The following is a 22,806-nucleotide window of genomic DNA, read 5'->3' on the forward strand; positions in this document are numbered from 1 at the left end:
CATGAGGAATCTTACAGCCAAGCTTTACCATAAAAACCCTATCACTTTGACCACTCTTTTAATTGACCACTCTATTTTTTTTCCTCAAAAAGTAATTTTATTTTATCCTTACCAAGTCAAACATAAATGGAAATTAGAACTTTCTCTATCTCTATTGACTATTTTGAGCAATTTCTTTTAGATAACATACAGGGCACAATAAATGACGGTTCAGAATATGTCAAAGTTGGGATTCAGGAAAGTTGCCTTTACATGTTTTAATCCTCCAAGATGGTAAGCATTTCACTATGAACTGTTAAAAAAGGTTGAACTTTCTGATAATTCTACATAAAAATTATTTTGGCTTTGATGATTTCCTAATTAATTCAATTATTTAAAATCATATTAATTATTTTTTTCTGGGTGAATTGATAGGGTTTATACAGTACAAGAATTACAAACAATGCAAGTCAAATTTTGACCAAAAATGACAAAAAAATTCCTTAAAAATACACATTTGCACATTTCATCACAATTTGAACAAATCTAAGTTTGGTTACCCCTAGGGACCTGTATACCAAATGACAAAGCTGTCTGACCAGCGGTTATGAAGAAGAAGATTTTTTATCAAAAACACCTTTTTTGGCATTAATTTGCCTAATTTCAACAATATCAAAAAATTAAAAAAAATAGTTTCTCAAAATCATATTTTTAATCTACACAACAAATATCGAATCAGTAAGTACTGCGGTTCTCAAGATATTTGAGTGGACGGACGCCTCACAAACGGACTTACATACATACATACATACATACATACATACATACATATATACATACATACATACAGACTGACGCCGGACGGATACCCATCCCAATAGCTTCTATAGACTATAGTCTATAGTAGCTAATAAAAACATAATTATTGTTTGAAATCGTTGAATTAATCCGAAATTAACACCGTGGTGCATTAATCTATAAAAGATTATTAACAGAAATAATAAAATGTAACATCACCGATCATAAGAAACGTGGTGTTAAAGAACTTATTTCTTTGAACAGAAGACTACAGCGACTATTTTCTGTAAGTATAATAGTATATATTATCTTTTAAATTTCTACCTCGTATAGTACTAAGTGGTGCGGGAAAGACATAACGTAACAAAAATTACATATTATAACGGTTTCAGGCGTCAGCAGCTGATCATTTCAACCAACTGCCGCAGGGAAAAGGACAAAATTTCTCCTGGCAATATTTAATTCATGTATAATTCACTGTATCACATATAATGCCATGAATAGTGAAGGAACTCTCGAACAAGGTCAAATCTAACTAAATGTTTTGACAAATACTCGGCATGAGTACTTTTCTTCATATACTGGGATCGAGCTGCGACCAAGTGCAGGCATCATCCAAAAGTACATGGGGCATTGCATAATGAGGCAGTGAACACTGGAGGACAGGACCTACACATTAACCAATCAGGAAGCTGAAAATTGAATAATACACACAGTGTTCTCCCCAGGTTTTTTTTACAAGAGGGCGAAGACGTGGTGCAAAGCACCACAAGCAGCCGCGTAAGCGGCCGGGGGGGGGGGGGAGCTAGGTCAGGAGGGGGGTGTCCCCCTCCTGCCCTTGGAGCTTTTGAAAAACAGAGATTAAAATGGTGTTATTTGGTGGAACTTGGGGAGTATTTTTTCAGATTTTTTTCGTATAAAAAACTCAAAGGAAAAGAGATCTGAGACAGTGTTCCATAACTTTTATTCCGGTTCACTGATTTCAATGAAGATTACATTGTTTGAAAACTAAAACATAGCGAGAGACATACATTTATTCATCGATGTCAAAATTATCACCATAACACTCACGTGTTCTCATCCTGATACACGTCCGGACGAGCCTTAAAATAGGTCGTTTTGCTTTGGGAAGGAATACACAAGCGAAATTCTAACCTCCTCTAAAAACTTTTATTACATCTCACGTATTATTCAGGTACTGTGATTGGCTGAGCCTCACTCACGTGATATAGAACAAAAAGTGATAGAACATGGCTTAGGTGATATAGCCCTGTCGCGTGCGCTGATATAGCCCTGTCGCAAGCAGTGATGATAGCCCGCTACCACGTTCTGGAATACCGCGCGTACTTTCTGCATGTACCACATCGTCGCGTACATTTGCTTGGTATTTTCTGTAAAGCAATGGCTTTTGAAAAGGCACAAGAAATTAGCTCGACCTGCAGTACACGCTGGAGTTTAGTACATTAAACGAGAAAAGCTTGAACAAAACTGTGTTTGTTCTTAGACGTTAATTCAACTTCACGTAGCATTGCGATCGAGCAACAAATAGAACGTTTCACTGTGCCGAGTCTCAATCGACACTTGACTGCATTCTGAGCAAATTTTCGAAAACAAGTGTTTGTTCGGTGTAATAAAATTAATAACACGCTAGCACGGGCAAGATCACGATTTGTTGCCTGCCCTCGGGCTGGTGCTCATGACGGTAATATTGATGATACCCTCGCCTTCGGCTCGGGCATCATCAATATTACCGTCATGAGCACCATCCCTTGGGCGGGCAACAAAACGTGATCTTGCCCTTGCTGGCGTGTGTTATATTATTTAACAGTGTACTCTGCTGTCCTTGGTTACCCTCAAGCTCCTTGCCATGTTTACTCATGCAGCTAAGTCGGTTACCTAATGCACGGTCCCTATGGAGCACCGTGCAAATATGGCTACCATCGATGAGTTGCACATCCCTTACCAAAAAGATAGCGCTACCGTAGATATAGCGATATTTTTGTAGGTTCTTAGGAGTTTTTGGTAGATCTCAAGAGGTGTTAAATATGTGTCAGTTTACTTGTAGGTCTTCAGGAATAAGTCTTGTTATGCATCTACTTAGTACCTAATAACACCTCTCTTACACCTACTTCTGTATTAGATCAACTGTAGGTGACAAATAGATTTGTGTAGGTAAAGCACACCTACATAGACCTATCATGACCTATCATGCACCTAAAGGAAAATTGAGGCGCCCTCACAGGCAAACAAACGTAAAAGCCGTGGTTGAACTTTAAACCCTATTTGAATAAAGAATTCTGCCTACAGGGGTACACCCAATTGATCATTGCTTAGCAGTTCGGGCAATTTCCAAATGTAGTAATTTTCCTCACGTGACGAATTTTTACCAGATATAGTAATATTTTTCAAAGTGAGGCTTTGACCTCCGCTGTTGACCCTGTTGTTGCTATGACTCGAACGACGCTACAAGATGGCGGTAAATCCAACTGTGTCGACAAGGTTAGTGGAATTCGATACTGTTTTCATGAAAAATTAGCGTAAAACGACATTTTAAAGACTACATTATATAAACTTAAATGGAAGAGTAAACAATCTTGCTGTGCTCTCTTATTTACCACTGTTTACATTTCAATTCCGTTTCTGGAGCATCGCCCGTGTCACAGAGACTGTAGAAGAGTAGAGGCAGTATATAAACAAACGATTAGACAGCATGCGGTTGTGATGTGTGTACATTATTTCAAAAATAACCTGCGGAAGTACGCAAAATGTTCTATAGTTCTACGAGTATATTGCTGGAGTACCGTGCCATGGACATACACTAGCCTTGAGTACAGGTCTGTGTGTTCCCGGCGTTATATACGGCCTCGGTGGTGGAGGCCGTGTGAGTAACGCCGGGAACACACAGACCTGTACTCAGGGCTAGGACGTACACGTTCATTGTACGTTCTAACCCGGGGTTTTGCCTTGGATTGGATTGACGGCAATATAAACATCGCGTCGACTGACAAAACCTCCAACTACGATGCCTCCAGCTACGGGTTGCAAAGACAATATGTGTGCAATGAAATGCTATGGAGATTATTTGTCGTTTGCAAATTCTGCGATCGTTCACTGAATCGGTCAAATTTTATAATTAACAGTTTCAATTAACAAGTATGCCATTTTGTTGTGTTTAACAGCTCAATCCTGAGTGGTCGCAGGCAAACTACAAGACGTCGAGTGTGTGAGCTGAGCTATATAGAAGACAAAGCTGCACGAGGGGCATGTGCATCAAAAAGAAAGAAAACTTTATTTAAGAGTGCACATGAGCTTGCAAGAATGACCGGGGCTTCAGTTTTTCTGAAAATACATTATGGAAAAAAACGAGAATACTATGGAACCGATGACCTGGTCACAGAATTTGAAACGGAAGGATTGAAATGTTGCAGAGCCGACAGAGCAGTTGGAGAGCAAGCTGATAAGATAGAGGTGGTTAAACCCTCTCCAAACAAGGTTCCACCTTTCATGATGTCATTCATGCCAGCTTCTATTCCCCTTCAGTTAGATGTTGCTGGGGAAATTGTGATCAGTGGTATTCCTGAAAGTGAATGTGAAAAGGCTAATCTACCAGATGAAAAAGCCTCTACTATCCCTGATGAAAGTGCCTGTTTGCAAGTTCTAACCACTACTGGGGTGAACTGTGATGAGAATGATGACAACCAGGATACACAACCTACTCTCACTATTACTTCTATTGACACTAGTCATGAGACTCCATCATCCAGTCATACAAATGATGACATGTCAGCCAGTGATAATGATGATATCTGTCATAAATGTAAGAGGCCAAATCCCAGGGGGCATAAAAAGGGTGATGTATCATGGATAAGATGCCAAACCTGCTTAAGATGGTACCATACTAAATGTGTAATGGTCAGTGCAAGAAAAATCAGTTTTGTTTGTCATGACTGCAAACAGAAATAGGGCTATGATCCACTCTCATTTGTTACTTGCACTGGACATATCTAAAGGGATAAAAGCTCAGTTTTGACATGATTTTATTGATTGTTGTTGTAATGTTGTTCATCTTAGTGAGATATGCTAAATCTTTGGTTTTTAAAGCTCAACTCATTCCCTCTACATAGACATTTGCATTGATTACTTCCATCAGCTAATTTTTGGTACATATGAAATCTGTTCTGTTCTTATTTAATACTGGAATTATTGTTATTGTTCTATTGTAAACTCAAACTATATATATATAATAGATATATACATATGGTAATTCTTGTATTTCTTAATAAATAGTTGGAAACCAGCACTCTGTTGCTGTTCAGGGTTTTATGCAACAATATTTATTGTAATGATTGTACTTAGAGTGGTGTATGTATTCATACAGTATTCACACTTTTGATATTCAATTAAATACTATTTATTGAGATTACAATATTGTCTGTACAGACTCTCTTTTCCACAATGGTAAAAGTTAGAAAACATCATTGTGTCTTCCATGGCAATTACACTAAATACTTGGAAGTTTGAGAAAGTATCCAATAATGCAACAAAGAAACCTACACAATAGAAAATCAACTGGGTGTGTCACATTAATCTACTATTTATTCCATTCTAATATTTATTCAGTATCATTAATATCATCCCAAATATGCTCTGTATGACTTATGAATATGGAAGTTGATTTGGCATAACGGTTTAACAAGTACATGATATACAAATACACATGTATGGGCATATATAGATTACTGCTAACTGTATACCTTTAATTATACATGGAACTTATGCTTTCTACACATCATCAAGTTCTCCATAAGAACATACATCATCTAAACACTGCTGCTGTTCAATTATGGTGCCAATTTCATCATAGAAAGACACATAGACACTTTTCCGTTGACCTTTGACCTCTGTTTCCCACTTATGTTTGTACATGTCTTTCACAGATGTGTCTAAAATACAAGAAATTTTTGTGTCAATCAACCTCTCAATTACAGCTTTAGTTTGATTTGCTATGTCAGTATAATACTCTCTTTCCTCAGGTGTGACAAACACTGGATAGTTTTGTTCATCTGATGATTTTCCCAAAAAATTAACATCTATGTGCCGCTTTCTCATATTAAGGGCATTTTGACTGAAATTCACCAAATCCCTGTCTAACATCTTACCAGTTACACTGACATGAGGTTTATTTTCATCTGGAGTGGTTGTGTAATTTTCACTTCTCAAATACTTTCTCCAAGCAAGAATTTCATTCTCCTTTTGGGGCTTTGTACCTGCAGTGGCAAATTTAGGATCCTGCATGCCCATATTTTCAAATGTAACTTTGCGCAGACTATTAAGTTTACTTAGATTTCTAAATATGATAACCCATTCCTTGCTGTCAGGAACGCCAGTCACCCAAGTTTTACTACTTTTGTTAAAGCTCTCTAGGATGAAATCCATACCTTCACCTCTGCTGTGGTCACCACTGACAGAAACAGATTCATTTTGGCTAATGAAATCTCTGAGTTTCTGGGGATAGATGACTCTATCTATGGTATCAGCAATATCTATATACATGTACTTTGGGTGATTTCTTGCATGAAAAATTGGTGAAAATTTGATTCTTCCCGCCATCATTACATCACTGTTGTTCCTTCGAACGCCTGCCCTGTAATTTATGATGGCTTGGCAGTATGTAAAAATTTGCTCAGCAAGATATATATAGTTGGGATCAGTCACAGTTTTCAGAAACTTCATAAACCCTTTAATACTTGGTGACTGTTTTTTTTTTAGCAAATCACTTCTTACATATGGTATTACAAGCTCATCAGTTGACCAAAGGTAGAATATTTCCAGTAATTCGCACGCTTTATGGTTGTCTGAGCACCTTTTAGCATATTTTTGGGCTTTTTCTGAACAGAATCCAATTAAATTTGACAAACATTATAGGAAAGTTTCCCAATTTAGTTCAAAGTATGACTTGATCATGTTCATTTCCATGTGCCTTGGTCCTATTCTAAGATTAACCCAGTCAAATTCTAAACTGCCAATTAGATGTTACTATGTACTTCCTCACAGTGATCCTCAAATTCATTGCTGCCAAGGACAGACAAATTGCAAACAGGGCAAATGTAAGATTCACGTATGAGTTTGTGTGCTAACATGTATGGCAGCCATCCATATAAATGCTAATCCACTCTTTAGTACCACTATCATAGCGTTTGATTCCAGATATTTTACCAACGTGATGCAACACTTGCTTGACACTTTCATACGAGTTTGGGTTCACAAACACTGGGTCCAATACCCCAGCAACAGGTGGTTGACTGGGGTGCTTACTACTGACATTTGCATATCTCTTGTCACATGTATTATCTGACAGGTTTTCATAAGTTGGTATGAACTTGTGGCTTATTCAGGGAGAACACTGACATAATAATGAGACCTAACACATGAGGTCCCTCCAATGACTGCTCCGAAAGTGGACCTTAGAGAAGCGGATTAACCAATCAGAACATGCAGTACATGTGTGTAGGACGTGTTATGTAGGTCATTTGGAAACAGGACTAATTGAACACTAAAGGGACTGACAAAATTGTTTGGTTGAGAGATGTCTGGTTTATAGAGGCTCATTTAGCATAGTGTTGTATCTGAGAGGAACTTGAAAAGTCGTCTACTATAGAGAGGTTTCACGATAAGACAGGGTTTGGTTTAAACAGATTTCACTGTACCGGTACATACCGGTGGTTTGATACAGGTATACCATAGTTTAATACAAGTATGCCATAGTTTGGTACAGGTATACCATAGTTTAATACAAGTATGCCATAGTTTAATACAAGTATGCCATAGTTTGATACAGGTATGCCATAGTTTGATACAAGTATACAATAGTTTAATACAGGTATGCCATAGTTTAATACAGGTATATGGTAGTTTGATAAAAGTATGCCACACTTTAATACAGGTATTTTTTTGTTTGATACAGGTATGCCATAGTTTGAAAAAGGTATGCCATAGTTTGATACAGGTACACCTTAGTTTGATACAGGTATGCCACAGTTTGATACAGGTATGCCATAGTTTGATACAGGTATGCCATAGTTTAATACAAGTATGCCATAGTTTGATACAGATTGCCATAAATACATTTGATACAGATATAGCCATACTTACCATCTGCACACGTGGCTCCATCTTTTAATAATCTAACACCCGTTGGACAAGCACAAGAATATCCGGGTGGTGTTGGCGACATCAAACATAAATGTGAACATCCTCCATTGTTGGTACCACAAGGACTCACTCCTGAATATATTGGTACATCATTTCATTATTGTGAACACTGGAGAAAAATTTGAACTTATTTTTATATCACACTATTATTGCCACAAATGTGATGTAAATCCTGTATTTACAATATACGGCTAGTTTTCAATCGGGTTTGAACTCACAACATACGGCATCAGTCGCCTAGTGGAGAGGCAGCAGGCAGAACCGCACGGCTAAATCCCCACTCTCAATAAAGCAAGCAATAAAATATAATTATTAATATTACTTAATATACAGTACGTGATTGGTTCTTGCCTTAACCCTCATTACATACACAGTACGCCATTGGCAACTATCCTCTATATTGACATTACCTGGAATGTACGGTATAATATAGCAAGAACATTTACATGAAAATAAGTTTAGTTCGATTTTTAATACTCTTTTTTTTAACTGCTTCAATTAAAATGCTGTTGAAACAATACCACGTGTGAATTACCGTACGCTGATTTTGCATATGAAAGCCTGTCAGCCAGCCAATTTAGAGTATGTTTACAAAAGTTTTATCCTAGCTATATAAGGTTTCTGTGTCACATTATATCTCTGTATGGTTGAAAAACGAGACAAACAGAAGTTTTTGTGCTTTGTATGAATGCCCAAAACAATTAGCAAAAATTAGCACAAAAATGGGACTTTTACTGAAACGTGTTCAGTTCAATGAATGCCATGGGTCAACTCTTCAAATTCAATGAACAGACACCGACTTATTTTTCAGGCAAATATGCCCTAAAGTGAAATAGCTAGCTGTTGTTATTATGTTTAAACATTAAGCCCTAAGAAAGCAAACATACGGAATATGTACAAACAAACATATAAAATATCGTAGCGTATAGAATATGCTACAATTTTTTCATGAATTTTAATGAGCTGTCTGCCACTCTTGGAAGCCATAATTACATTCACAACAGTTATACTCAAATTTGTACTATAGGCTTTTTGAAAAAATCTTAGAGGATGGTGTCTGCAGCCAGCAGCTTGGATTGTGTAATCAAGTGGATTATGGCTTGTGACATGTATATTACAAGTGAGTACTGCAACATTAAAACTTAGTAAATACCCCGGTACATGTAAAGACATGATTATATGTATCAATTTAATCCCCCAAATTGTAAAATCCTCCTCAAATATTCCTGTAGGGGGACCATTCCCCCTGCCCGGTGTAGCCTCCTAGATGAAACACTGACAAACATGCATACATACTGTACATGCACACACACATACACACACTGCAGACTCACTCACGTTGTATATACCGGTATTTTTATACCAAATTTGAACGAAAAATTAAAACAAAATGGCAACCAATCACCCATACAGGACAATATCACAAAACAAATTGCAGATATAAATCACATGTCTTCGGGAGAACCCTGAAAGAAATCAGTAAATGTGTTTGTAAATTATAACACTTTACACATTATGGCTGCATGGAGGCTATACTGGATGGGATAACAAAATAAATCAACTCTAATATGCAGGCCCTAGTATGTCGTCCTTACCCTAAGTTTAAGACCTTTCATCCAGTCATGTCCAAAAAACAGCCCCAAAAGGAGGGATGCATTGACGTACATACGGAATCCAATCCATAAGTCCCTGTAATACTTTATCAGGCAGAGACTAATAATCAAAGAACTCACCTGTTGGTTGTCTCACTGATGAAAACACATGGATATCCATCGGTGAAAAAATTTCTTCATGAACAATTTTTCTGTCATTTCCTGTCAGTTTATGACAAGAATGAATTGATCTGGTATGCCAGTCAGTCCAAAATAATGTCTCTCCAAAGAGAGTCAATGCAAAAGGATGTGGTAATGATCCTTCTAAAACAGACTGTCTATCAGTTCCATTAAAATTTGAATGATGAATAAAGCTAAGTTTGGCGTCTGCCCAGTAGATTCTCTTAGCTTCATAGTCAATAGTAAGTCCGTTTGGCCAATAAATATTTTCATTTACAATAACTCGTCTCTCAGTTCCATCCATGCCGGCTCTTTCTATTTTGGGAGTTTCTCCCCAATCTGTCCAGTACATCAATCTGAAAGCAAAATTTAATGCAAATTACTTTTTGGGAAAGTCAAATTATGAGGTGTAGTTTTCACTACAAATGTGTAATTTGACTGAAAGTATACTGAAAATTTACCTTTACTTGTATTCATATTGGTTTGACAAAGACGCAACAGTACAGCATAAAAATAGCGTCAATGACACTTTGCTCACATTTGGTTACATGTGGCACTACGGTATATTTAACACACTTCTATGTAACTTAGCTTGTGATATTCATAGTCAAGTGCATTTGAACAAATTTTGATACACCGTCCATTGAAGTATGGAATAGTTGGCAACTTGCAACTGTTGATCACATACACTTACACAATACCATGCAACCTAGTACATCATAAGTAGTGATAAAATCAGCCATACCAAACTAAACGTGTCCCTTATAATATTGTTATGCATAAAATTAATGTAGACAATATTTGGTCTCTCTATGGTCTATAGTTGCACAATCAAAGACTAAGGTTAGAGTTAATAATGGGCATTCCTCACCTTCCACTGTTAATGAAGCTGCCACACCTACATGATAATTGTATGTCCCAAACTGCCACCACGTTAAACAAGCATTGTAGTGACATAGACAAATGGGGAAATTTCCAAACACAAAGTTATAACATATAGCATGAAGCCTGAAGCATCAGTTATGTACATCTGTTTTAAAGCTATTCTAACCGACTTTCAAAGCATCAAACCAGGGATTTGTGTAGAAGCCATTACTTGACTTACTCAGACAAACAATTCCATAAATATACAATATGACAATGGAAACATAGGGCCAAAGTCCCTGAAGCTACTATAGACATGGATACAAAATTAAGTATTTCCTGACTGTATGAAATTATCTCACTTAGGTCATCCTAGGACTTGCAAACCAAAAACTAAAGCTGTCTGACCAGCTGTTTTGAAAAAACAAGTCATTGACAATGACATAGTCCCCACTTGTAATAGGGGAGTATTAGTCTTGATGGGGCAGGGAAATGTGGTCATTAAAGGGGAAGTATCACTGGAGTGCATATGTTGACATCTATGGGCACATAGGTCTATGTCGTTGTTCCCAATTTGAAACACATGAGGCATGTCTAAGTTATGGTTCTAAATCGGGAAAAAAGATCAGACCTCTAGCTGTATTATTATTATTATTATTATTTATTTCTTAAAAAGCGCACTACACTTCGTCTCAGTGCTCTGTACACAAACAATGAAAAGAATGAAAATAAAAGAAAATCAAAACATAACATTAAACACAGTAACATTAATTAAAAAGATCAGTTTTCAACTGGCACTTAAAGGATTGAACCGAACAGTTTAAAATAGCATTTTAGTAAACGCTTGTTCATTCCATAATATTGGAGCAGCAACTGAAAAAGCACGGAAACCATAGTTTACAGTTACTGTGTTCCTCGTATCACGCCGAATTAACAATAATTTATCAGAGGAACGGAGAACACGTCGTTGAACCTGAATATCTATCAGTGACTTCAAATACTCTGGACATTTACCGGTTAGGATTTTGAAAGTGAGGAGAAGAATTTTAAACTTGAATCTTTCTTTTACCGGTAACCAATGCAAATCCATTAAAACAGGCATGATGTGTTCACATTTCCGTGTACGACTAATTAAGCGTGCAGCAGCATTTTGAACAGACTGCAATTTTTCAAGTTGGTATTTTTGAATCCCATACAGGAGACTATTACAATAGTCAAGTCGCGATGTCACAAAAGCATGTATAAGTTTTTCTGTGGATTTCTTGTCGATCAAACAACGAATTTTACCGATTCTGTACAAAGCGAAGAAAGCAGATTTACAAATACTATTTACTTGATTCGTCACGAAACCATCAGACTCTAAATGTACTCCAAGATTTTTTACCGATGCAGACGGACTGATGTCAAATGTGCCAATTCTTAAGGAATTCAACTTCATCGCACCTCTTCTGAAACGCGATGAAAACTGAATTACTTCAGTCTTGCCATCATTAAGAATCAGCATATTTGACATCATCCATTGACGAATATTTTGAACACATAATTCAAGATCTGATCTAACATCTGCGGGGCTATTGCAAACAACATAAATCTGAGAATCATCTGCGTACAACATGTATTCCAAACCATGAGCAGAAATTATATCATCAAGAGGTGCAGTGTACAGTGTAAAAAGGATGGGTCCAAGTACCGAACCTTGTGGAACACCATAGTGTAAAAAGGCATCTTTTGAAGTTGTTGTGTCGATAGATACACGTTGTACACGATTTGACAGGTATGAACGTAGCCATTTCAGAACTACACCTGTTACTCCGAAACAAGATCGCAATCTGTGAATCAAAATGCCATGGTCGAGAGTATCGAATGCAGCTGACAAATCTAGCATAACCATAACTACATCTTTTCGAGAGTCTAATGCAATCATAATATCATTATGCACTCGTAGAAGGGCTGTTTCAGTACTGTGGTGCGGGCGATAGGCGGATTGACACTTTGCATATAAAGAGTTGTCTGCCAAATAGTTTTTCAACTGTTCCGCGACAATGCGCTCTAAACACTTTGACAGAAAACACAGATTCGACACAGGTCTGTAGTTCTTAAGTACATTATGATCTAGACCTGGGTTCTTTATCAAAGGTTGGATAATTGCAGTTTTAAAAACCTCCGGAACAATGCCCGTCGAGAGCGAAGAATTAAAAAGGTGTGTAATAAAAGGTACAAGATCATGAATACAAGATTTAAAAATTTCAGTTGGTAAAATGTCTAAAATACACAATTTAGAAGAGGATTTCAATACTAAGTTTAAAACATCATTTTCGTTTACAGGATTAAAAGATGGCAATGAACATATCAAAGGTCTCGTTAAAATCGAGTGATCAATTACAGGAGTCAAACCTTTCCTGAGCATTTCAATTTTTTGTTGAAAAAAGTCCATAAATGTACTACTTAGTTCGTTCAAAGGAATGTCCGTTGGCCGAATTTTTGCACTTGCTTTCTTTGTTCCGGTTAATTCATCGACTATGGCAAAGAGTTCTCTGGTATCGGCGGCATCAATGCGTGATCGGTGATGGTCTGATTTTACCTGATCCACACGTCGATTGTATTCTGTTCGTTTAGCGACAAATATCTCACGATGGATGACCAATCGGGTGCGTCGCCATTTTTGTTCACATTGCCGTACAGTTTTCCTCATAAGCACCATTTCTTCCATATACCACGGTGCTCTCGGTTTGACAATGACAGTTTTAGATGTTACTGGTGCCAAATCATCAAGAATACTGGTGACAGTGTTTTCATATAATTTGCAGAGCTCATTGGTATCATTAGTCTGCTGATAGTCGGTTAGAGATGAAGATAATCTTGACCGCAATTCAGAACAATCCATTGAACGAAAATTCCGCTTGGATCGTGTAACTTTCATACTTGGAGGTCTAGCAACATTCAAGGTGAAATGAACCAGGCTATGATCAGACGTAAGTACATCAGAGACGGAGACATTGTCCAGAAGATGTTCAGATGCGCGTGTTATTAGGAGGTCAAGTGTTTGTCCGAGTACATGTGTTGGTTGAGTTACGTGTTGTCGAAGATTTTTGGATTGGAGCAAATCGATAAATTTAGCCGTGTCGCGTGACTCCGAACTGTTCATATGGAAATTAAAGTCTCCCGCAATCAATAAATGTCCAGGTGATGGAATGACGATTTCTAGTAAATTTGAAAAGTCCGATAGGAAATCATTCGTTGAATTCGTATTTTTCGTTGATCTTGGTGGTTGATAAAGAACGATAAGACGCAAAATTTCACTGCGAGATCTTATGCAGATGTCAAGCGACTCGAATGATTTAAAATCGTGTGCAGACTTGCCAATAACATCCAAATTAGAACGTAGTAAAACAGCTACTCCTCCACCTCTACGATTAACCCGTGGTCGTTGATGGATTGTGAAACCAGATAAAGCTGAAATAATGTCGCCTACGACAGGATCATCTTTGCTCTTTAACCATGTTTCTGTTATGATGAGTAAATCCAGTTTCTCTTCTACTATCGTTGTAGCAATTTCTACGGCCTTGCCTGTTAATGATCATGCGTTCCATAGGCCACCAGTTAGTTGTACTTTATGAATATTATTAGAAAGTCGTGGAACATTTACCAAAACGCTTGTAGGTCTCCGTAATGTATTGCCAACTTCAGTCTGTTATCGAATATGATAGGTTGAATGGACCATGATTTACGATGACGGATTCCTGCTTTTCTACCTCGGGGACGAATTGCAAATCTTATTTTCCGTGCCGCTTCGGTTGCTAGATGTGAAGCACTGCTATTGTTCCATCTCATTGACACAATGGCAGAACGTGACAGTTTTAGAAACGGGTGCAAGGCATGTGAGAACGCCATGTTCAAGCAAAAGCGTTGAATAAAAATCCAAATATCAGGCTTGATACGTCACCACAGACTAAACATCCAACATGAAACAACGCTCCAAGAAAAACTAAAGCAGACTGTGCACAAATAAGGAGACCAATTCCAATATACGACGGAAATTGTAAAAAATAACGGAGAGCCTTGTATCCCTGTAGGCAGCCGGGTTCAGCGCCCTCAAGACAAGATTGGCCAGCCAAGAAATACATATGCGCATAATAATGAGGTACAAGATGTGACATCTTAAGGTCTAATATCCTATCAGAATTGGAGGGTATAGAACTTGTGGTTACTGAGTTATGCATATGTCATAAGGTCACGTGACATTTTGAAAAAAAATTGTATTGCTAATTAATCCCTATATGCCAAAAATCAGACCTCTAGCTCTATTCGCTTGCCCAGAATTAGATGTGTGCATAATTAATGAGGTAAAGCGTGTGTTGTCATAAGGTCTCCCATCCTACTAAATATAAAGGACATAGCTCTTGTGGTTACGTATTTATCGACATAAACATATGTTTCAGGTCAAAGGTCATCGAGGTCACATGACATTTGGTCAAAAAATTTCTATCCTATAGTTATCCCTATATACCAAAAAACAGACATCCGGCTCTATGGGCTTGCTCAGAATTAAATGTATGCATAATTAATGAGGTACAGTATGAAGCATCATAAGGTCTCCCATCATACCATATATGAAGGGTGTAGCACTTGTGGTTACTGAGTTATGGACAAATATGTATATTTGAGGTCAAAGGTCACCGAGGTCACGTGACATTTGAAAAAAAAAGAGTATTACTAAGTTATCCATATATACCAAAAATCAGACCTCTAGCTCTATTGGCTCGCTCAAAATTAGATATGCTCATAATTAATGAGGTACAATATGTGGCGTCATAAGCTGTCCCATCATACCATATATGAAGGGTGTAGCACTTGTGGTTACTGAGTTATGGACAAATATATATATTTGAGGTCAAAGGTCACCAAGGTCACGTGACATTTTGTCAAAATATCTGAGATATCTGCGTGAACGGATGGACTCACAGATGGACTCACGGACGGACATGACCCAATCTATAAGCCCCCTGGACTTCATCAGTGGGGACTAAAAACTGTGTCACTGCATCCTTTTTGCAATATGAATACGATGAGAAACTAAATTTTCTTGGCCTTATACATGGGATACATGGGAGTCTGTGGACTGCCTTATACATGGGAGTCTATGAGACTGCCTTATACATGGGAGTCTATGGACTGCCTTATACATGGGAGTCTATGGACTGCCTTATACATGGGAGTCTATGGAGACTGCCTTATACATGGGAGTCTATGGAGACTGCCTTATACATGGGAGTCTATGGAGACTGCCTTATACATGGGAGTCTATGGAGACTGCCTTATACATGGGAGTCTATGGACTGCCTTATACATGGGAGTCTATGGAGACTGCCTTATACATGGGAGTCTATGGAGGTGAAAACTAAAAAGTCCTCTAACACGGCCAAAATTGATCGCATTGTGAAACAAATCGACGTGCATCTGTATTAGTCAGGTGGCTTAACAAAAATATCGTTACACAGATGACAAAAGTGCCAAATTTGCTACAGATGTTCGCATATATGTGTAGATCAAAATTAGCTATTGCTCCAAAAATTTTGGTCACCGGAAAGGCTCGATGACGTCATAAATTCAAAATGGCCGCCATTATAAGGCTTAAAAATGGTAAAAAACGTCTAATTCAGGCAGTTTCCAATGTTTTTTTGAATAAACCGACACAAACATCCCAAATTACAAATACAACATAAAATTGATGCAAATCAATTATTATGATGACGTCATAAAGCCAAAATGGCTGACCAAATTCAAAATATCCCCCACATTATCATCTGATAATGTTCAAATACTGTTAATTAAGCCTGTTTCAAGCATTTTATCCCCTATACTGAAATTAACACCCCAAATTATAGACAAAACATATAATTGATACAAATTCATTATTGTGATGACGTCATAAAAGCAAATGGCGACCGAAAATTACAAAATGACCTATTATGAAGTTCACTGTGCTTAGCAAAATAGCAAATTTACGTGACCAAATAATACTTTAAAGGTAATCTACAATTTGTCTTGATAATCCATAAACTCAAAATAAATGATAAATGTACTAAAACTTAACCAATAAGCCCAACACAAATTACAAACTATTATAAAATTATTTATTTTTAACAATGACCTCTGTCTGAAAAACTGAACCAATATTAAGGAAATAAAGTTATCTTTACCCATAGCCTATGGGTTCTACCTTTGAAAGTGTTACGTTATAGTGAGTAGATCAATAGTGATGTGTTTCATGATAACGAAAAACATGGCGAGAAACCGGTAAATAAATCATGCCTTGACCCTGGTCATGTGACGTTGGTCCCTGAAAAAACGTTTTATGTTTGTGATTTTGGTCTAGACTTTTGCTTCCTTTGTTTCAGAAACCTTTTTCGTTTGAATTTTCTTGGATTTTTATGTCTCGATGTGTGATGACATAGTTTTGTGCTACAGTTACTGTAGTTATCTTTTGGAGGATGTGCCGGCCTGAAAAAGATCATTCGGTCAGGGTTTTATGAACCAAAAGAAGACTATTTTTTGCTTCTTGAATCTAGCTTAGCTTACGTTTTTGCAGCTTTCGTGAATTTTATGAAAAGCGTCTTTGCCTTTCGTTGTTCACTTACCAGACTGGTTAGGAATTCAAAGGTGAAGGAAACTGCAAAAAACGTGACCAGACGAGTTTTGCTGTTTGGAAACCCAAAACATAAAAAACATAAAAAAACACCAGGAAGAACATAAGCAGAAATGGAAGGTTAAACAAAGATAAGAACTCAGAAAGATTCTCAGATTCATCAACAATCTTGCAAATCAAACCTTAATCAAAGCATTAAGTAAAGGCTTGATATTTATTCCCTCTCCGGAGTGTCTAGAAAAATTGTCGTATGAGATATCAACAAATTTATTCGCATCATAAGATTATGCGATATCATGAGAAACAATCAATCAATCAATCAGACATCTGTTCTAAGATAAGTACATGCTCAACACTAGTAACCGCGGAAAACCCAAAAATTGTAAAACTGTCTCGAAGCAACTTAGATCGATAGAGGAAATTCCATTTGCAACCCACTTCAGAAAGAATATGACTCTGGCAGAAAAGACTGCCCTGAACAATCTGTCTAAAACCAACAAAACTTAATGAAACCCATCAATAAAGGATGAGGCATAGCAATTATGAATAAGATAAATGACATTAAAGAAAGTTATAGACACCTGTGAATTGAAAAATGTTCACTAATACACTTGGCGACATTGACTATACAGTGGATATTGTATACAAAATCATTTATCTGCGAAGAGAAGATCATTGACGAGTGATTTACAGTTTCCCCATTTCCATAAGTAGAATAATTTGTACACCATGATGGTATCTCCTGCCAAAAACACACAAAACCAAAGCAGAAGAAACAATCATCACCAAAAGTCTCAATAGAAATGGCTGCTCAAACCCAATAAAACAAATGTCGGAATTTCTAGACCTTGTCATAAAACCAATCGTCCAAAACGACTTATATATGCCAGGGACACAAAAACTTCATTCTCTAGTTAGAACCAATTAAAAAAACAAGCAAACTATATTCTTGTAACATAAGACGTGGTATCAATGTAGGAAAACATGCCAAAAATGAAGCCATAAATACAGCGATCGTAGCGTTGGACTCTGAAACAGTACTGCCAACTGGTATGATTGGTTTTTGTTTATTTACCCGATTTGAAAAAAAAGAAAGAAAAAAGGTCAATTACATGACACATGAACTCAAGAGCAACCATCAATGTACATGAAAGCCTTAACTGTCGATTATTCTGAAACGCAACATATTTTAATTCAACTTAGAAAAATACAAACGAATCTATGGATGCAGTATGGGCTCACCAGAAATAGCTGATATCATATACCATGAAAAGGAGAAAGTTATATTAAATCCCAAATCCGGTCAATATTCGTATGGAAATTTAAAAGGTGACATGTTCATGGTTTACACAGAAATTGAACATCAACTTTTAACATTCAGAACATTTGTCGAGGAGTGCAACACCTTGTACTCTACGTTCAACTTGGGAATTCATAATTGAACATTCTATCGACAAAATCTCATACCTTGACGCAATTGACAGAGATGGGTCGATTTAAAAACCCACAAAAAACCATCTGACGATATTTATCTACCACTGACTTTCAAATGCTTCATTGAAGGTGAATTACTCAGATATGTACATGCAACAACAATTGGACTTCATAAAAAGGTAAATTTCTCAACGCAAAATCTTCAACAAAGAGATTACAAAAAAAAGACATAGCTTGTATAAAAAAGAATGTAACAAAGCGTCAGCCATCCTTCATCAACGAAAGTAAGAGTAATGATGTAACAAAATACTAGTCAGCACAACCTCATCAAAACCAGCCTAATCAAACAATGTGATAAGAATCTGGAAAATTATGAAGGGCGATTAAACTCTGGCCATGGTTTTCCAGAAAACCTATAATTACGTATAAAAGAAAAAAAACATACATTATATCCTCCTTCAAGCAAATTCAAACACAAGGAGAGTACAAAAGAACGGTTTGAGGAACAGTTCACGCAAAATTCTGACCAAAACATAATGATTTTAGCATCTCTCTTTGATGAACAATGGCTACCATTAAAATGAGCATGTGGAATACAAAACCATTCAAGTGACTGAAGAAGGGACCCACTTTGTCCCGAAACGCCGCTATCCGAGACCAAGGTCACATTACGAGGGTCAAAGCACTATCGATTCACTGGTTTCTCACCATTTTCCCTTATCACGAAACCACATTGATCTACCCACTATACCGTATCACTGACAAGCAAAGGTAGAATCAGTGTGTGAAGTTGCCTTCATTTCTTTATATCGATTCGATTTTCAAACACAAACCATTTTTAGTAATCAATAATCTCATAAGAGTTTTTTACATGTGTTGAACTTATTGGCTAAGTTTTGATACATTTATCTTTTATTTTAAGTTTATGGAATATTAATGCAAATTGTACATACCTTATACTATCATTTTGTCATGTAAATGGGCTACTGTACCAAGCAGAGTAAACTTCATAATCGTCCATTTTGTAACTTTCGGTTGCCATTTTGGTTTTATGACGTCATCTTAATAATTAATTTGCATCAATTACCTGCTTTGTGTGTTATTTGGGGTGTTCATTTCAGTTCAGGTGATAAAATGCTGAAAGCAGGCTTCATTAACAGTGTTTTAACATTTTTAGACAATGTTATGGCGGACATTTTGAATTTGGTCGGCCATTTTGGCTTTATGACGTCATCATAAGATTTAATTTGCATTAATTCAATGTTTTATTTACGATCGAGAAAGTTTGAGTCACTTTATTTACAAGAATAGTGAAAACTGGCTGAATAAACTGTATTTTACCATTTTTAAGCCTTATAATGGCGGCCATTTTGAATTTATGACGTCATCGAGCCTTTCCGGTGGCCAAATTTTTGGAGCAATAGCTAATTTTGATCTACACACATAGTGAACCTCTGTAGCAAATTTGGCACTTTGTCATTCGTGTAACGATTTTGCTGTTTTTTGTTGCTAAGCCACCTGACTATATGGGGTAGGGAACTATCCTTGTGCAAAGTTTGAAAGAAATTGACCTGGGCATGTCTGAGATATCTGCGTGAACGGACGGACGCACGAACGGACGCACGCACGGACGCACGCACGGACATGACCAAACCTATAAGTCTCCCCGGACGGTGTCCGTGGGGACTAACAAGCGACTCAACAGTTGACAGAGCTCTGCTGTGTTATGTAGAGAATAACCTTTTGTGACACATGTATTGATGAAGAAGGTGGATATCTTTGATAGCGCATTTCAGGATGGCCTGACCAAAAATGGAAAAAAAAAATCAGTAAAAATTCAGATTTGCATATTTTAACAAATCTAAGTTGGGTTATCCCTAGGGACCTGTATACCAAATAACAAAGCTGTCTGACCAGCGGTTATTATGTTATTATGAAGAAGATTTTTTACCAAAAACGCCTTTATTGGTGCTAATTTGCATACATACATACATACATATATACATACATACATACATACATACAGACTGACAAAACGAGAGTTAATAACATTCTAATTAAAGGGTCATTATTTGTAACTTTTGACCATTTTTTACCTCGGAAAATTCCATGTTGGAGGCTCATATTTGTTACAAAATGTTGTTTTACGAAGAAACAAACAAGATTAGTGGTGTTATAGCCACATAAAACTGCAAACGTGTTGCCCTTCCGAGCTCGTTTGTTGACGTCTGGCATGCTCAGCGTGCTGGGGAGAACGCAGATATACGGTAGTGACGCCGCGATCACGCGAGATGTACAAGTTCACGTTTATTGCGGGATCAAAACAACATTGCGTCTTGGATTGCCAAACATCTGGCTATGCAACGTGCTCGGACAATGGACTACGGCGTAAGTACCGGGCATAAGTAATGAATATTTATTTTGAAATTGCTGTAAATGGCTCGCGCAGGTGCAGAAGAATACCTAAGTTGCAATCCGCGTGTCAACACAGAGGTCGCGTTAACGCAAAATTCATGCGTATTTGACGTAAATGTAGAGCGGCATTTTCACAATTGAGTGTACCAACTTTTGTTCTTGAGTGTTACGGAAAAAATTCTAAAAAAATATTTTACAGTATATATTTACTCTTGTGATAGCTTTATTGAGTAAGATTTTCTGAGCAAATCAAAGCAAAAATTACAAAAATCGGACAATGTTTGGCAAAGATATGGCATTTTTTGTGGTGTGAAAATGGTCAAATTTGACTGTTACGAAGGTACACTGCATTTTTCAACTTTAAGAAAATGCTGTTTTCATAATGTAAATTCTAGTAAAGGTACACGTTTTTTCTTTCTGTGTGGTCTTAAGGATGTCTAATACAAGTAGTAAGTAACGCCATGGTATGCTATTCACCAGTTGATTAACACCATTAATAAATCCAAAAATAGCCCATCGTTACGGATTTTTGCGTTTTTCATTATGGACAATTAACTCAGTGTGTAACTTAGTTCTAATCTATAGTTATTTTGTAAAATGTTGTTAAAATCCATTGCAGGTATCTATTAAGTACTGTAATAAACTCTACTGTCATAAGCATCCATTTGTTTATTTTCAAGAATTTGCCAAAGACTATGCCTAAATTTTCCGGAAATTTATGTAGTTTCCATACCCCACCATTTAATTCCACACCTATATTAGGCTTTCAGCAAACAAAGGTAAAATACATATTGTAGTACTTGGTATAGATGAATGATACATGCATTCATCTTAGACAATCACCATTTAAAAAATGTACATGAATTATAGGCCAAATGTAGTGTCCGTACCCCCCATGTAGTGTCCGTACCCCTTTTCCAGTGGATTACACTGATTTGGATTTGACTGAAGTAAAAGGTTTGATATACCCCTAGTACACTGCTGAGTGGTTTAATTATAATGTAACCATGTATAATCAGTGTGAAGTCAAACACTAAAATCTAATTTCAATTGATAGATGGATTCAATAAAAAAGGTAATTTGGGGGGGTCAACACAACACACAGTACGTTTTTGTACAGGAATTTTGGCCCTGGATAACAATAGTGCCAATGACCTTGTAGCTACAATATACATGGATGGTATGGAACATGTACGTAGTATACTACTAGATATAGTGAGTGCACAGGTCCTATTCTAATGGCAGAAGAAATGTTTAATTTCGGCTCATACTTACCGACACCCCCAACCCCACCCCTTTATACCGGTACACAGATATTAATCAATAGCCAACATAGAATACTGCCATCAGGGCCTATACTTTAGTTTGTTTGCTGTCTGTCTCTGACATAAGGTGGACTCTTATACAATCAGGCGATTGGATAAAAAGTCTTGAAACGTCAATGTTTATTAGACAAGGGGTTCCTGAGATGATCATTCAATATGCCAAATAGCAATACCTTGATGCTGCTCAATGCCTTTCAGTGCAAGTACATCTCTATATCAACAACATGTGCCAGTATAGTAAGTGTCATTAAATGTGATGCATTACTTTTTGAGGCTTGAGCTCACATTATCTACAACACTACGGTATTTCACCTAGCATAGCAGTCAGTTAGCTAAAACCCCTCGAAATAGACATTTCAAC

The 22,806-nt window shown here is 37.1% G+C and overlaps 1 protein-coding gene across 2 annotated transcripts in view; it reads right to left on the minus strand.

Annotated features, from left to right (window-relative positions):
• LOC139142491 (low-density lipoprotein receptor-related protein 6-like) overlaps window positions 1-22,806 on the minus strand; it is a 216,571-nt gene that overhangs the window by 149,577 nt on the left and 44,188 nt on the right. For both annotated transcript variants that reach the window (XM_070712437.1, XM_070712445.1), the window contains 2 exons: window positions 9,723-10,117; window positions 7,930-8,061 (listed from right to left, as the gene is read on the minus strand). In XM_070712437.1, the coding sequence (XP_070568538.1) occupies window positions 7,930-8,061; window positions 9,723-10,117 (527 nt within the window). The remainder of the gene's footprint in view (window positions 1-7,929; window positions 8,062-9,722; window positions 10,118-22,806) is intronic.

The sequence above is a fragment of the Ptychodera flava genome, chromosome 1 (genome assembly GCF_041260155.1).
Source record: "Ptychodera flava strain L36383 chromosome 1, AS_Pfla_20210202, whole genome shotgun sequence".
NCBI classification, from domain to species: domain Eukaryota; kingdom Metazoa; phylum Hemichordata; class Enteropneusta; family Ptychoderidae; genus Ptychodera; species Ptychodera flava.